The 14,255-nt window shown below is 59.8% G+C and overlaps 2 protein-coding genes across 2 annotated transcripts; one reads left to right on the forward strand and one right to left on the reverse strand.

The window, feature by feature from the left end:
- Positions 1 to 3,160: 3,160 nt before the first annotated feature.
- On the reverse strand, positions 3,161 to 7,747 carry CIAO1 (cytosolic iron-sulfur assembly component 1). Its single transcript, XM_030964187.1, has 7 exons — positions 7,534 to 7,747; positions 6,709 to 6,857; positions 6,374 to 6,485; positions 5,625 to 5,716; positions 5,207 to 5,399; positions 4,528 to 4,606; positions 3,161 to 4,257 (listed from the first exon to the last, which is right to left on the reverse strand). Exons 1-7 carry the CDS (start codon positions 7,670 to 7,672, stop codon positions 4,014 to 4,016), a joined length of 1,008 nt encoding a protein of 335 aa, XP_030820047.1. The 5' UTR covers positions 7,673 to 7,747; the 3' UTR covers positions 3,161 to 4,013.
- A 1,403-nt stretch (positions 7,748 to 9,150) lies between these two features.
- On the forward strand, positions 9,151 to 13,221 carry TMEM127 (transmembrane protein 127; the record flags this gene model as incomplete). Its single annotated transcript, XM_030964082.1, has 3 exons — positions 9,151 to 9,373; positions 10,232 to 10,396; positions 12,875 to 13,221. Coding segments are annotated over 3 exons (696 nt in total), but the record flags the coding sequence as incomplete, so codon positions are not given.
- Positions 13,222 to 14,255: the final 1,034 nt, after the last annotated feature.

A 14,255-nucleotide genomic window follows, 5' to 3' on the forward strand; every position in this document is an offset into this window, starting at 1 on the left:
CGATGTCCCCGATGTCCCCAATGATGTCCCCAATGTCCCCAGTGTCCCCAGTGATGTCCCCGATGTCCCCAAACGTCCCCAATGTCCCTGTGCCACCCCAATGTCCCCAGTGATGTCCCCGATGTCCCTGATGTCCCCAATGGTGTCCCCAATGTCCCCAATGTCCCTGTGCCACCCCGATGTCCCCAATGTCCCCAATGATGTCCCCAGGAGCAGCAGCAGTGCCAGCTGCGCCGCTGGTTGGGGACAGTGACCCCGATGTCCCCAATGTCCCCAATGATGTCCCCGGAGCAGCAGCAGTGCCAGCTCCGCTGGTTGGGGACAGTGATCGATGTCCCCGATGAATGTCCCCAGGTGCAGCGTGTCCCCAGGAGCAGCAGCAGTGCCAGCTGCGCGGCTGGTTGGGGACAGTGACGTGCCAGCTCCTGGAGCACCAGCGGCTCCTGCCCGAGGGACGGGGACGGGAGCAGGAGGAGCACCGGGCACACGGGGACTTCCTGCGCCAGGAGGTGACAACGGGGACACTGAGGGGACATTGGGGACATGGGGGGGACATTGGGAGCAATGGGGACATTGAGGGCAATGGGGGGAATGGGGACAATGGGGACATTGGGGACACCGGGCACACGGGGACTTCCTGCGCCAGGAGGTGACAACGGGGACATCGGGGACACGGGGGACATGGGGGACATTGGGAGCAATGGGGACATTGGGGACACTGGGGACATTGGGAGCAATGGGGACATTGGGGACAATGGGGACATTGGGGACATTGGGTTGGCACAGGGATGTTGGGGACATTGAGGGGAACGTGGGCAATGGGGACACTGGGATGGGGGACATTGAGGGGAACGTGGGCAATGGGGACACTGGGACAATGGGGACATTGGGGACATTGGGACTGGCAAGGGACCGCGGGAGTGGGACATTGGGGACATAGGGACACCATTGGGACATTGGGGACATTGGGGACATTGGGGACAATGGGGACACGGGCACGGGGACTTCCTGCGCCAGGAGGTGACAACGAGGACACTGAGGGGACACTGGGGACATGGGGACACCATTGGGGCACTGGGGGCAATGGGGACATTGGGGACATCATTGGGACAATGGGGACCTTGGGGACAGAGGGGACAATGGGGACTCTGCACACACGGGGACTTCCCGTGGCTGGAGGTGACAATGGGGACATTGGGGACATGGGGGACAATGGGGACAGTGGGCACACTGGGGGCAATGGGGACCTTGGGGACATAGAGGACATCAGGGGAGACATTGAGGGATTGGGGACATTGGGGACATTTGGGGGCACTGGATCGAGGACACTGGGGACACCACTGGAGGTGCCACCCCGGTTGGTGACCCGCGTGTCCCCGCAGCGCCAGCGCTGCCTCACCTACGTGCAGGCGCTGGGGGCGTGGCTGCGCGGGGACAGCGGCGACAGCGCCACCCTCGGGGACAGCGGCGAGCTCGGGGACATCCCCGAGGGGGACAGCCCCCAGTGTCCCCCTGTCCCCGCGCCGCTCACCAAGTGCCACTCGAGCCCCTCGCTGGCGCCAGAGCCACCCCCGGGCCGCGTGCGGCGCCACATCTCGGAGCGCAGGGCCACCCGCGTCATTGTCCCCAAGCGCCACCGCGACCGCCTGTGACTGTCCCCAGTGTCACTGTGACTGTCCCCAGTGTCCCCAGTGTCACTGCCACGTCTCGGAGCGCAGGGCCACCACCCCGTCACTGTCCCCAACTGCCACCAGGACTGGCCTGTGACAGACCCGGATTGTCCCCAGGTGCCACCCAGACTGGCTGTGACACCCCCGTGGGGACCTTGCCACAAAGTGCCACCCCCTGAGACAGGGACACCTCAAAGTGCCACACCCCAGGACAGGGACACTCCCAAGTGCCACCCCAGGGACAAAGGACACTCCCAATGTCCCCTCCCTGTGACAGGGACACCCCAAAGTGCCACCTCTGTCACAGGGACGGTCCCCATTGTCCCCTCCGTGGGACAGGGGACACTTTAAGTGCCACCCCCTGTGACAGGGACACCCCAAGTGCCACCCCAGGGACAAGGGACACTCCCACTGTCCCCACCCCGATGTCCCCATTGCTGTCCCCAATGTCCCCTCCCCGGGCCAGGCTTTTTTGGGGGGTCCCGCTCTGAGCTCCCCCCGGCATTGGGAACAACTCAGGGAAATCCCAAAATTCCCAAACTTCCCCAAATCCCAAGTTCCCATTCCCCAAAAATCCCCAAAATCCCAAACAATCCCGATCCCAAAAAATCCCATTCCCGAAGGAATTTTGGGCAGAATTTTGGGAATTCTGGGGGGAATTTGGGACTTTTGGGGGGGGAATTTGGGATCCCCCTGCTGTGGTTGTGCAATAAAGGTTCGGAATTCCAGAATTTTAGAGGATTTTGGGGAATTTTGGGAAGTGGGGAAATGGGGATGGATTTCTGACCCAAATTCCTGAGGGTGACGAGCCCCAAAATCCCCAAAAACAACCCCGCTGCAAAATCCCAAACGAACTCCTGGACCCCAAATTCCTGCACCCCAAATTCTCACATCCCAAATTCCCGGATCCCAAATTCCCGGACCCCAAATTCCCCGATCCCAAACTCCTGATACCCAAAATTCCTGGACCCTAAATTCCCAGATCCCAAACTCTTGGGATCTCAAATTCCTGGACCCCAAACTCTTGGGGATCCCAAACTCTTTGATCCCAAATTCCCCAATCCAAACTCCCCAATCCCAAAATTCCTGGACCCCAAACTCCTGGGTCCAAATTTCCCGATCCCAAACTCTTGGACCCCAAACTCTTGGGATCCCAAACTCCCCGATCCCAAACCCCTGAGTCCCAAACTCCCAGATCCCAAATTCCCCAATCCCAAATCCCCCGATGGATCCCAAACTCCCCCATGGATCCCAAATCCCTGATCCCAAATCCCCGACTGATCCCAAACTCTTGGGACCCCAAACTCTTGGATCCCAAATCCCCTGATCCCAAACTCTTGGATCCCAAATCCCCTGATCCCAAACTCTTGGATCCCAAACCCTTGACCCCAAACTCTTGGATCCCAAATCCCCTGATCCCAAATCCCCTGATCCCAAACGCTCCAATCGCCCCCAAGCTCCCGTCAGGTCCCTGTGGGATCGGGGCCGTTTTGGGCCATCCTGGGGCTTTATTGGCTGTGAGACCCCAAACCCGCCCCGACCCCACAAACCCAACCGGGGAGCGACACGGGGACGGGCTGGGGGACCGGGGAACGTCCTGGAGAACTCTGGGGGTTGTGGGGTCATTTGGGGAAGTTCTGGAGAACGTTGGGTGATCCTGGAGGCCACGGGAGGGTCCTGGAAGCCACAGGAAGCTTCTGGAGGCCATGGGGAGGTTCTGGAGGCCACAGGAGGTTCCTGGAGGTCATGGGGAGGTTCTGGAGGCCATGGGAAGGTTCTGGAGGCCATGGGAAAGTTCTGGAGGCCACAGGAGGTTCCTGGAGGTCATGGGTAGGTTCTGGAGGCCATGGGAAGGTTCTGGAGAACGTTGGGTGATCCTGGAGGCCACAGGAGGTTCCTGGAGGCCACAGGAGGTTCTGGAGGCCATGGGGAGGTTCTGGAGGCCGCAGGAGGTTCTGGAGGCCATGGGGAGGTTCTGGAGGCCACAGGAGGTTCCTGGAGGCCATGGGAAGGTTCTGGAGAACGTTGGGTGATCCTGGAGGCCACAGGAGGTTCCTGGAGGCCACAGGAGGTTCTGGAGGCCATGGGGAGGTTCTGGAGGCCACAGGAGGTTCTGGAGGCCATGGGGAGGTTCTGGAGGCCGCAGGAGGTTCTGGAGGGGCCATGGGAACGTTCTGGAGGCCACAGGAGGTTCCTGGAGGCCATGGGAAGGTTCTGGAGAACGTTGGGTGATCCTGGAGGCCACAGGAGGTTCCTGGAGGCCACAGGAGGTTCCTGGAGGCCCTGGGAAGGTTCTGCAGGCCATGAGAAGGTTCTGGAGGCCGCCGGGATGTCCGCGGCGGCTCAGAGCCCCTCGGGGCGCTGGTACTGCCAGAAGGCGATGTCCCCGTCGTCCCCGCAGGACGCCAGCAGCCCCGGCTCGCGCGGGTGCCAGGCCACCCCGTTGGCGTCCTGGGCGTGCGCCCGCGGCACGTGGGCGGCCAGGCCGAACGTCACCGGCGAGCCCGGGGACACCGGGGACACCTCCTCAAACACCCGCACGGCGTCGTCGCCGCACGCCGTGGCCACCGCGCCCGTCAGGTGACACCTGGGGACAGCGAGGGGACAGGTGACACCTGGGGACAGCGAGGGGACAGGTGACACCCCTGGGCAGGGACAGGTGGCACATGAGCAGGGACAGGGACAGGGTCAGGGAGGGGACAGGTGGCACCTGGGCAGGGGAAAGGGAGGGGACATGGCAGTCAGGGAGGTGGCACCCAGAGGGTCACAGGGCCCCAGTGAGGTGTCCCCAGGTCTCTCCAGTGTCCTCAGCTGTCCCCAGATGTCCCCAGATGTCCCCGGTGTCCCCGGTGCTCACCAGGCCACGTCGTAGATGCTGCGCCCGTGGTACCCGGACAGGGTGCAGACGCACTGCCAGCTGTGCTCCGAGCCACCGCCTGGGGACACGGGGACATCAGTGTCCCCAGGGTCCCCAATGTCCCCAATGTCCCCATGTCCCCAATATCCCCATGTCCCCAGTGTCCCCATGTCCCTGTCCCCGTGTCCCCATCCATGTCCCCAATGTCCCCACGTCCCTCGCTTGCGCTGCCACACGCGCAGGGTGCGGTCATCGCTGCAGGACACCAGTCCCTGTCCCCATGTCCCCCCAATATCGCCATGTCCCTATCCCCAATGTCCCCATGTCCCTGTCCCCAATGTCCCCATGTCCCCAATGTCCCCATGTCCCTGTCCCCAATGTCCCCATGTCCCCAGTGTCCCCATGTCCCCATGTCCCCAGTGTCCTCATGTCCCTGTCCCCAATGTCCCCATGTCCCCAGTGTCCCCATGTCCCCAGTGTCCCCAATATCCCCATGTCCCTATCCCCAATGTCCCCATGTCCCTGTCCCCAATGTCCCCATGTCCCCAGTGTCCCAATGTCCCCAGTGTCCCCATGTCCCCATGTCCCCAGTGTCCCCATGTCCCTGTCCCCAATGTCCCCAGTGTCCCCATGTCCCCATGTCCCTGTCCCCATGTCCCCATGCCCCCATGTCCCTCACCGTGTCCCTCGCTGCGCTGCCACACGCGCAGGGTGCGGTCATCGCTGCAGGACACCAGGCGCTGGCCCGAGCGCTCCCAGGCCACTGCCCACACGGTGGACGTGTGTCCCTCCAGGGTGGCACAGCACACCCAGTCGTCCTCGTCCTCGCGGTACAGCCGCACCGTGTCATCGTAGCTGGCACTGGCCAGCAGCTGGGGACAGCAACGGGGACATTGGGGACAGTGGGGACACTGGGGACACAGAGGATACTGGGGACATGAATGAGACCCTGGCAGGTTTTAGGGGGCTTGGGGGTCTCTGGGGTTCCCGTGGGAGTTTGGGGTGTCCCAGGTGTCCCAGGTGTCCCCAGGTGTATCCCACAGGTGTCCCCAGGTGTCCCCAGGTGTCCCCAGGTGTCCCCAGGTGTCCCCAGGTACCTCCTGGCTGGGGTGCCACACCACGTGTTTGACGTCCTGGCTGTGGGCGCTCAGCACGCTGACACACTCGAACTCCTGCTCCTCCTCGTCCACTGCGGGGACAGCGGGGACAGGGAGGGGACAGCGGGGACAGGGAGGGACACAGGGGTCACAGAGGACAGTGAGGGGACACAGGGGACAGTGAGGGACACAGGGGACACAGGGGTCAGTGAGGGACACAGGGGACACGGGACAGTGAGGGGACACAGGGGACAGTGAGGGACACAGGGGACAGTGAGGGGACAGCGGGGACAGGGAGGGACACAGGGGACAGTGAGGGGACACAGGGGACAGTGAGGGGACACAGGGGTCACAGGGGACAGTGAGGGGACAGCGGGGACAGGGAGGGACACAGGGGACAGTGAGGGGACACAGGGGACAGTGAGGGGACAGTGAGGGGACAGCGGGGACAGTGAGGGACACAGGGGACACAGGGGACAGTGAGGGGTCACAGGGGTCAGTGAGGGACACAGGGGACACAGGGAACAGTGAGGGGACAGCGGGGACAGTGAGGGGACACGGGACAGTGAGGGACACAGGGGACAGTGAGGGGACAGCGGGGACAGTGAGGGGACAGCAGGGACAGGGAGGGACACAGGGGTCACAGGGGACAGTGAGGGGACACAGGGGACACAGGGGACACAGTGGTCAGTGTGGTCACTGGTCAGTGGTCAGTGGTCACTGGTCAGTGGTCAGCGGTCAGCGCTCACCCTCCCAGACCCAGACGCTCTTGTCACGGCTGCAGGTGGCCAGCAGTGACCCCGAGGGTGCCCAGGCCACTGACTTCACCTCGTTCTCGTGCCCCTCCAGCGTGGCCACCACCTGTGGGGACAGGGCACCGTGACACGGGGGGGACACGGGGGTGGGCACGGCCCTGGGGGCACAGGGTGGGGATTGGGGGGATTTTGGGGAGGTTGGGGGGTCTGAGGGGGAACTGGGGGGGATTTGGGGGGATGAGAAGGGGTCCGGGGGGCACAGGGGACAATGATGGGGACACAGGTGACACCGTGAGGGTGACACAGGTGCCACGGCGGCAGCGTCCCACCTCGAAGCCGTGCTCGTGGCGCCTCCAGACGCACGTGGTGCCATCGAAGCTGGCCGAGGCCAGGAACTGCCCGCACGGCGACCACGCCACGCGGCGCACCGTGCGCTGGTGCCCGTCCGCCAGCACCGCGCGGCACGCCCAGCCCGAGCCTGGTATGGGGACAGGGACAGTGAGGGGACAGGGACAGTGAGGGGACACCGGGGACACCGGCACAGAGCCCTGCCACAGCCCTGCCAGCACCGCCCGGCACGCCCAGCCCGAGCCTGGCACGGGACAGGGACAGTGACAGTGAGGGGACAGCGGGACAGTGAGGGGACAGTGACAGTGAGGGGACACCGGGGACACCGGCACAGAGCCCTGCCAGCCCCGCCCGGCATGCCCAGCCCGAGCCTGGCACCGGGGACACCGGGACAGTGAGGGGACAGGGACAGTGAGGGGACACCGGCACAGAGCCCTGCCACAGCCCTGCCAGCACCGCGCGGCACGCCCAGCCCGAGCCTGGTATGGGGACAGGGACAGTGAGGGGACACTGGGGACACCGGCACAGAGCCCTGCCAGCCCCGCCCGGCATGCCCAGCCCGAGCCTGGCACGGGACAGGGACAGTGAGGGGACACCGGGACAGTGAGGGGACACCGGACACGTCCCGCTCAGCCCCGTGTCCAGCCCGGTCCCCCCGCCCGGTCCGGCCCCGGTTTCCCCAGTGCCAGTCCCGGTTCCCACTCACCCTCCCGGCCCCACACGCGCACGGCCCGGTCCCGGTCCCATTCCCGGTCCCATTCCCGTTCCCATTCCTGTTCCCATTCCCGGTCCCGGTCCCCGCTCACCCTCCCGGCCCCACACGCGCACGGCCCGGTCCCCGCCGCAGGACGCCAGCAGGGCCCCGCTGGGGCTCCAGGCCAGGGCCCAGCAGCGGGACTCGGGGTGCGCCGACACCCGGCACAGCAGCGACAGCGCCTCGGGCATGGCGGCACCGGCACCGGCAGCGCCGCCGGAACCACACCGGAACCGGAACCGACCCCGGCACCGGAGCGGCGCCGGAAGCGGAGCAGAAGCGGAAGCGGAAGCGGAAGCGCGGCCGGGCGGGGCGGGGCCGTGAGGAGGGCCCGGAGCCGCCGCCGGGGCCCGGCGGGGTCGGGATCGGCACCGGCACCGCCCGTCCCGGGATCGGCACCGGCACCGGCGCCGCCTGTCCCGGGGCCGGGCTCAGCGCGTTCGTAGCGACCGGGACCGGTGTCAGAAGCCACTGCCGGTGAACCCGGGGCGGGTGTCGGGGGTCCCGGAGCCGGTACCGGTGATCTCAGGGCCAGTACCGGTTCTCCCGGAGGGGTGTCAGGGGTCCAGGAACCGGTACCGGTTCTCCCGGCGCGGGTTCGGTGACGCGGAGAGGGTGCCGGGGGTCGGGAGCCGGTACCGGTTCTCCCGGGGCGGGTGTCGGGGGTCCCGGAGCCGGTACCGGTTCTCCCGGGCGGGTGTCACAGCCGGTAGCAGTGACCCGCAGCGGGTGTCGGTGACGCGGGGAGGGTGCCGGGGGTCGGGAGCCGGTACCGGGGATCCCGGAAGCGGTACCGGTTATCCTGGGGCCGGTATCGGGTGTCCCGGGGCGGCTGTCGGGGCTCCTGGAGCAGGTGCTGGTGCCCCGGAGTGGGTGGCAGTGACCCGGGACCGGGACCCGGAACAGGTGTCCCTTACCCCCGTGCCGGTACCGGTTCCAGTCCCGGTGCCAGTCCCGGTCCCGGTGACCCAGGGCCCGTGTCCGTAACCCCGCTGCTGGTCCTGGTTCTATTCCTGGTCCCAGTCCCGGTGCCGGTTCCAGTCTCAGTCCCGGTGCCGGTGACCCAGGGCGGGTGTCCATAACCCCGGTCCCAGTGCCGGTTCCAGTCCCGGTCCCAGTCCCGGTGACCCAGGGCCAGTGTCTGTAACCGCAGTGCCGGTCCCGGTTCCGGTGCCGGTCCCGGTGCCCCAGGGCGGGTGTCCATAACCCCGGTCCCAGTGCCGGTTCCATTCCCGGTTCCGTTCCCGATCCCAGTCCCGGTGCCCCAGGGCAGGTGTCCATAACCCCGGTCCCGGTGCCGGTTCCATTCCCGGTTCCGGTGCCAGTTCCAGTCCCGATCCCAGTCCCGGTGCCCCAGGGCGGGTGTCCATAACCCCGGTCCCGGTGCCGGTTCTATTCCCGGTTCCGTTCCCGATCCCAGTCCCGGTGCCCCAGGGCGGGTGTCCATAACCCCGGTCCCGGTGCCGGTTCCATTCCCGGTTCCGGTGCCAGTTCCAGTCCCGATCCCAGTCCCGGTGCCCCAGGGCGGGTGTCCATAACCCCGGTCCCGGTGCCGGTTCTATTCCCGGTTCCGTTCCCGATCCCAGTCCCGGTGCCCCAGGGCGGGTGTCCATAACCCCGCTCCCGTTCCCGTCCCCGCTCCCGTTCCCGTCCCGGTCCCCGCCATGTACTCGGCGGGCGCGGCGGGTGCAGTGCCGGCGCGGCGCCGCAGGGGCGCTGCCGAGCAGCGGAGCGCAGCCTGGCCTCGGCGCTGCGGGGCGCGCTGGCGATCACAGCGCTCTGCACCGCGCTGGCCGAGCCCGCCTGGCTGCGCATCCACGGCGGCACCTGCGCCCGCCAGGAGCTGGGCGTGGCCGACGTGCTGGGCTTCGTGCAGCCCGAGCTGCTGCGAGGTGAGCGCCGCACGCGGCTTCCGGAACCTTCCGTGGCCTGCTCTCCCTTCCGGAACCTTCCGTGGCCTGCTCTCCCTTCCAGAACCTTCCATGCCCTTCTGGAACCTTCCGTGCCTTCTGTCCCTTCCAGAACCTTCCATGGCCTGCTCTCCCTTCCGGAACCTTCCGTGCCTTCTGTCCCTTCCTGATCCTTCTGTCCCTTCCTGAGCCTTCTGTCCCCTTCTGGAACCTTCTGTCCCCTTCTGGAACCTTCTGTGGCCTTCCAGAGCCTTCTGTCCCTTCCTGAGCCTTCCAAACCCTTCTGTCCCCTTCCAGAACCTTCTGTGTCCTTCTATCCTTTCCAGACCCTTTTGTCCTTTCCAGAACCTTCCAGAGCCTTCTGGCCCTTCCAGAACCTTCCAGAGCCTTCTGTGGCCTTCTGGTCTTTTCTTCCAGACCCTTTTCTCCTCTCCTTCCCTTTTCCTCCCTCCCCATTCCTGTGGAATTTCCCGTTCCCATTTTTCCAGCCTTGCTCCCTTCCTCGGGTGCAGGGACTCACCCCTAATTAACGAGCCACCCCTAATTAACGAGCCATTCCTAATCAATGAGCTATCCCTAATTACAGAGCTTGCCTCAAAAGGGTGTTGGCATTTCAAGGAATATTTGGATTTGTTCCCCCCAAAAAAATCTCCCCAAAAATTCCCCTTTCCCACCTCAAATTTTCCATTTGTTTGGGCAAAAAAATCTGATTTTTTTTTGGTGCAGAAACTCGGATTTTTTTTTTGCTGAAAAATCAGATTTTTTTTGTTAAAAAATCCACATTTTCTTGCTTCTAATCCCGTTTTTTTTCCTGGTTTTTTCCTATATTTTTCCCCCCAGATTTCTGCATGAACCCGCAGACGGTGCTGCTGCTCCGGGTCATCGCTGCTTTCTGCTTCCTGGGCATCCTGTGCAGCCTGGGCGCGTTCCTGCTCGACGTCTTCGGGCCCAAACACCCGGCCCTGAAAATCACCCGGCGCTACGCCTTCGCCCACATCCTCACAGGTGGGGGCACCCCAAAAATTAAAAAAAAAAAGTGGTGAAATTCCACCCAAAAAATCCCCAAAAAATCCCCCCAAAATTAAGGAAAAAAGTGGTGAAATTCCACCAAAAAATCCCCAAAAAATCCCCCCAAAATTAAGAAAAAAGTGGTGAAATTCCACCCAAAAATCCCCCAGAAATTTAAAAAAAAGTGGTGAAATTCCACTCAAAACCACCCAAAAATTAAGTGGTGAAATTCCACCCAAAAATTCCCAAAAAATCCCCCCAAAATTAAGAAAAAAAGTGGTGAAATTCCACCCAAAAATCCCCAAAAATCCCCCAAAATTAAGAAAAAAGTGGTGAAATTCCACCCAAAAATCCCCAAAAAATCCCCCAAAAATAAAAAAAAAAGTGGTGAAATTCCACCCAAAAATCCCAAAAAAATCCCCAAAAATAAAAAAAGTGGTGAAATTCCACCCAAAAATCCCAAAAAATCCCCCCAAAAATTAAAAAAAAAAGTGGTGAAATTCCACCCAAAAATCCCCAAAAAACCCCCCCAAAATTAAGAAAAAAAAGTGGTGAAATTCCACCCCAAAATCCCCAAAAAATCCCCCCCCAAAATTAAGAAAAAAGTGGTGAAATTCCACCCAAAAATCCCCAAAAAATCCCCAAAATTAAGAAAAAAGTGGTGAAATTCCACCCAAAAAATCCCCAAAAAACCCCCAAAATTAAGAAAAAAAGTGGTGAAATTCCACCCAAAACCACCCCAAAAATTAAAAAAAAGTGGTGAAATTCCACTCAAAAATCCCCCAGAAATTTAAAAAAAAGTGGTGAAATTCCACTCAAAACCACCCAAAAATTAAGTGGGTGAGAATTCCACCCAAAAATTCCCAAAAATCCCCCAAAAGTAAGAAAAAAGTGGTGAAATTCCACCCAAAAATCCCCAAAAAATCCCCCCAAAATTAAGAAAAAAAGTGGTGAAATTCCACCCAAAAAATCCCCAAAAAACCCCCCCAAAATTAAAGAAAAGTGGGTGAAATTCCACCCAAAAATCCCCCAGAAATTTAAAAAAAAGTGGTGAAATTCCACTCAAAACCACCCAAAAATTAAAAAAATTAAGTGGTGAAATTCCACTCAAAAATCCCACAAAAGTTTAAAAAAAAAGTGGTGAAATTCCACCAAAAATCCCCCAAAAATCCCCCCAAAATTAAGAAAAAAAGTGGTGAAATTCCACTTAAAATCCCACAAAAGTTTAAAAAAAAAGTGGTGAAATTCCACCAAAAAATCCCCCCAAAAAAAAATCCCCCCAAAATTAAGAAAAAAAGTGGTGAAATTCCACCCAAAAATCCCCCAGAAATTTAAAAAAAAGTGGTGAAATTCCACTCAAAACCACCCAAAAATTAAAAAAATTAAGTGGTGAAATTCCACCCAAAAATCCCCCAAAAATTGAAAAAAAATATTGGTGAAATTCCACCCAAAACCACCCCAAAAATTAAAAAAAAGTGGTGAAATTCCACTCAAAAATCCCACAAAAGTTTAAAAAAAAAGTGGTGAAATTCCACCCAAAAATCCCCAAAAAACCCCCCCAAAATTAAGAAAAAAAGTGGTGAAATTCCACCCAAAAATCCCCCAGAAATTTAAAAAAGTGGTGAAATTCCACCCAAAAATCCCACAAAAATTAAAAAAAAGAGTGGTGAAATTCCACTCAAAACCACCCCAAAAATGAAAAAAAAGTGGTGAAATTCCACCAAAAAATCCCCCAAAAATCCCCCCAAAATTAAGAAAAAAAGTGGTGAAATTCCACCCAAAACCACAATTTCCATGTTTTTTCCCATTTTTCCATGTTTTTTCCCCATTTTTTCCCCGTTTTTCCCAAATCTAACCGGATTTCCCCCATTTTTCCAGTCCTGCAGTGCGCCACGGTGATCGGGTTCTGCTTCTGGGCCTCGGAGCTGCTCCTGGGGACCCCAAACCCACCCCAGTTTTACCCAGTTTTCCATGTTTTTTCCCCAGTTTTCCATGTTTTTTTCCCATTTCTCCATGGTTTTGCCCCATTTTTTCCCCGCTTTTCCCAAATCTAACCGGATTTCCCCCATTTTCCAGTCCTGCAGTGCGCCACGGTGATCGGGTTCTGCTTCTGGGCCTCGGAGCTGCTCCTGGGGACCCCAGACCCATTTTCCCCCAATCCAACCCATTTTTTGATGATTTTTTTCCCATTTTTTTCCCATTTTTCCCAAATCTAACCCATTTTTTTCATGTTTTTCCCAAATCTAACCCAATTTCCCCATTTTTCCAGTCCTGCAGTGCACCATGATGATCGGGTTCTGCTACTGGGCCTCGGAGCTGCTCCTGGAGACCCCAGACCCCAAACCCACCCCAGTTTTACCCATTTTTCCATGTTTTTTCCCCAGTTTTCCATGGTTTTTTCCCATTTCTCCATGGTTTTGCCCCATTTTTTCCCCGCTTTTCCCAAATCTAACCGGATTTCCCCCATTTTTCCAGTCCTGCAGTGCGCCACGGTGATCGGGTTCTGCTACTGGGCCTCGGAGCTGCTCCTGGCGCAGCAGCAGCAGCACAAGAAGTACCACGGCTCCCAGGTGTTCGTCACCTTCGCCGTCAGCTTCTACCTGGTGGCCGGCGCGGGCGGCGCCTCCATCCTGGCCACGGCGGCCAACCTGCTGCGGCACTACCCCAGCGAGGAGGAGGAGCAGGCCCTGGAGCTGCTCTCCGAGATGGAGGAGGCCGAGCCCTACGGGCCCGACTACGAGGTGGTCAACCAGTTCCAGCCGCCGCCCGCCTACACGCCCTGATGGCGGCCGGCGCCGCGGTGGCCGCCGCGGTGGCGCTCAGCGGGATGGGCGGTCACCACGATCCTGGTCATCGTGATGGTGGTCACCATGATCCTGGTCATCGTGATGGTGGCCACCATGATCCTGGTCACCTTGATCCTGGTCATAGTGATGGTGGTCACCATGATCCTGGTCATCGTGATGGTGGTCACCATGATCCTGGTCATCGTGATGGTGGCCACCATGATCCTGGTCACCTTGTTCCTGGTCATCGTGATGGTGGTCACCATGATCCTGGTCATCGTGATGGTGATCACCATGATCCTGGTCATCGTGATGGTGGCCACCATGATCCTGGTCACCTTGATCCTGGTCATAGTGATGGTGGCCACCATGATCCTGGTCGCTGTGATCAGCGTGATCATGATCAGCGTGATGGTGGTCATCGTGATGGTGGCCACCATGATCCTGGTCACCTTGATCCTGGTCATCGTGATGGTGGCCACCATGATCCTCATCACCATGATCAGCGTGATCACGATCAGCAGGATGGTGGCCACCTTGATCCTGGTCATCGTGATGGTGGTCACCATGATTGCAGTCACCATGACCATGGTTATCGCGATGGGTGGTCACCACGATCGTGGTCACCTTGATCCCGGTCACTGTGATCATGGTCATCGCGATGGTGGCCACCACGATCCTGATCACCTCAGTCCCAGTCACCATGATGGGTGGTCACCTTGATCCCGGTCACCGTGATGGTGGTCATCGTGGTGGTGGCCACCATGATCGTGGTCATCTTAACTGTGGCCACCTTGATCCCGGTCACCATGCCTGTGGTCGTTGTGATGTTGGTCAGCTGGTGGTGGCCACCACGAGGGTGGTGGATCGAGTGGACGCAGAGGCCGGATCGTCACCGTGGGGGTGGGGGACGTGGGAGGGGTGGTTGGGGCGATGTCAAGAGGTCTTCCAGGGGAGGATGTGTCCGGGTGGATCCCAGGAGATGTTCCAGCAAAGGATTTGTCCGGGTGGTTCCAAAGAACTCTGTCGACGAAGGATTGGTCTGGATGGACACGGGAAGTTCTTCCAGC

The sequence above is a fragment of the Camarhynchus parvulus genome, chromosome 22, assembly GCF_901933205.1.
Source record: "Camarhynchus parvulus chromosome 22, STF_HiC, whole genome shotgun sequence".
Classification (NCBI taxonomy): domain Eukaryota; kingdom Metazoa; phylum Chordata; class Aves; order Passeriformes; family Thraupidae; genus Camarhynchus; species Camarhynchus parvulus.